General features: G+C 39.5%; 1 protein-coding gene across 2 annotated transcripts in view; it reads right to left on the reverse strand.

Moving 5' to 3' along the window:
• Positions 1-186: 186 nt before the first annotated feature.
• Positions 187-2,760, reverse strand: part of ndufs8b (NADH:ubiquinone oxidoreductase core subunit S8b) — a 5,011-nt gene continuing 2,437 nt past the window's right edge. For both annotated transcript variants that reach the window (XM_010780315.1, XM_010780316.1), the window contains exons 5-7: positions 1,753-1,925; positions 877-1,005; positions 187-687 (exon numbers count right to left, since the gene is read on the reverse strand). In XM_010780315.1, the coding sequence (XP_010778617.1) occupies positions 556-687; positions 877-1,005; positions 1,753-1,925 (434 nt within the window). In that variant the 3' untranslated portion in view covers positions 187-555. The remainder of the gene's footprint in view (positions 688-876; positions 1,006-1,752; positions 1,926-2,760) is intronic.

Genomic DNA, 2,760 nt, shown 5'->3' on the forward strand with positions numbered 1-2,760 from the left:
CCCTTTGTTTATAATATTATCACCGCTTTTGTTTTGAAATCACTTCCGTGAGTTTCGCCCCGCCCCTCGCTCCAATGACCATTAGACCATTTAGTAAGGTAAAAAGCAAAAAGCAAAAAGGCCTCTCAAACGCTCTTCCCTTTACGTTTTTAATAAAGAAAAACAATTGGACGGTAGATACACGGATTGTTTAAAATATGATTTATTTCAGTATATTAAATGTTAGTACATAACTAAACTCTTTCAGAAAACTCCTACTTACATCAAATAAAGTGCAACAGAAAATAGTCCATCACGGACTGTGGAGGCTACTAAGGATACACACTATAAAGTCAACATCATAAAGTACATTATCATCCATCTTTACAACGCAAGATATATGATTTGTGCGTGTTTACATTTTCTCTGTGTTCTGCCGACAGGATCTTAAGGCTGCAAGGCTTCACTGTTTGTTTGTAACTCACATGAATATCTTAAAGCTAAAAAAAATGTCTTTATTGCACAGGAGGACTTTATCCTTTTCATGTAACACATATTTGCGTGCAGTGTACATATCTATCTGTACAGGTAGTCTGCCTGTATGTTGGCTGCTATCTCCGCCTCCCAGCGGTCTCCATTGTTGAGCAGCTTCTCTTTGTTGTACAGCAGCTCCTCATGAGTCTCTGTGGAGAACTCAAAGTTTGGACCCTGAGGGAATGATTGATGAAAAAAACATGTTAAATGTGAAACAGATAATGATCTTATTATCCAAAATGATTCCCTTAAACAATGGTCTAAAAATCCTATTAATTAGATACTTTGCAAGTGACTAAATACAGTTTTACTTCACATTGGTTCCGCCCTTTTCAGTAAAGAGGATAAGCAGCATATTTTTACCTCAACAATGGCATCAACAGGGCAGGCTTCCTGGCAGAAGCCGCAGTAGATACATTTGGTCATATCAATGTCATAGCGTGTAGTTCTCCTGCTACCATCAGCTCGAGTCTCAGCTTCAATGGTAATGGCCTGTGTTCCGTATATGGAGAGAAGGAAAGAGACAAAACGTAGGTCAAACAGTCAAAGGGCACCATGGCAACCATTTTTTATATTTAATTAGTATGGCTGACTAGTAGCAAGAACAATTTCACTATAGTGGAAGGGTTAGATAAAATAAGCTATTATAGACATGTTGGCTTGGATTTCTAAAGTCAGCAAACAATAATTGATATCTACCATCGCTATTACCGCTGTTGATAAAGGTCTTTCCATATAGACAAATATTTTTAAATTGACACAGCAAAAGCAGCAGGTATTGTGATATTAATTGAGCATGAGCATTGAGAATACATGGTCTAAGTCTGTAGAAATCAAATCACACCATTAACAGAATGCAGGATGTGCTATGATGAGAATAGTGTGTAGCATTCAAGTACTTGATGGGTCTTCTTCAACAATATAAATGTAGCCAAACAAGGATTTAAAGTTTTGTTCATTACAGTAAACTAACAAGGTTTTTATAAGGAAAGAAAATTCAGCCCAAAAATATCCAAATGCTTACAAAACATAGATTACTTCAGGAGGGGATTTCCCTAAATGTGCCTTCACGTATCCCACATTTGTTGAGCTGCTGCTGCTTGTGGACACTGATAGATTATGTATCCCCTAACAGAGAGTCATGATAGTCCCTATAATACTGCTTTCTTTCTTTTAGCAGGTCCTGAGTGTGATACAGCTTTCTTTCTTTTAGCAGGTCCTGAGTGTGCTGGTGCTCACCTGAGCAGGGCAGACAGCCTCACACAACTTGCAGGCGATGCAGCGTTCCTCTCCATTAGGGTAGCGGCGGAGGGCGTGCTCTCCACGGAAGCGGGGGGACAGAGGGCCCTTCTCAAACGGGTAGTTGATGGTGGCAGGTTCACGGAACAGGTAACTCATGGTCATCCCCAAACCTGCAGGAAGGTGAGGGTTATGACTCACTTAACTATTATTGTTGATGTTATCGTCAATACATTCCATTAAAGGACTGCCAAAGCACTTCTATGTTTCTTGATACATTCTGACTTCCCTACCCTGTCTGTGGCACAAAGCACTAAGCTCATTCCTTCATATGTTGCTCCATTTTTGAAAAAGGAGCTAGGGGCTACACGTTTTAACAATTGTACTCAAACTGAAGGAAACGTGCATGTATTAGAGACTTTTATGTTAAATGTATGTGGTATTTTATTACGTTTTTAATTTTGGAGTATTATTCATCATAGCAGTCCAGGTATTAATTGTTGCTACCAATTAACATGGACTTCTCCTTAACCCTCTTTACATTGATGTAAATACTGACTTGGATTTTACTGTGTTATTATTGACATTTAGTAGTTTTGCGATTTGATTGTCTCTCTCATAAAATCAAATAAACTATAACAACTATTTTCAGTCTTAAAGGTGACCTATCATGCAAAATGCACTTTTGTACATCTTTTATAAATGAATACGTGTTCCCGGTGTTCCAGGGAACTCGCCAAGTGTTAGAAAACACAACCCTCTCTATTTTCCTCCATACCCAAATCTCTTAAAAAGGGGCTGCAACGGATCTGATACAGACTGATCCAGATTTGAACACTTCTATGAGCGTCAGCAGAGTGGCGCTAGGCTATGGCAAAACTCCACCAATCGGAGGAGACAGCCAGCAGGACATCTGCGTAGAAGCGCTTGAGAACGCTGTAGTACATATGCCAGGCCTGTAGATGGTGGCTGTTCTCACAGATCGAGCCATGAAAAGACAGTGTTAAC

Source organism: Notothenia coriiceps, unplaced genomic scaffold, assembly GCF_000735185.1.
Source record: "Notothenia coriiceps isolate Sejong01 unplaced genomic scaffold, NC01 NC01_scaffold00021602, whole genome shotgun sequence".
Classification (NCBI taxonomy): Eukaryota; Metazoa; Chordata; class Actinopteri; order Perciformes; family Nototheniidae; genus Notothenia; species Notothenia coriiceps.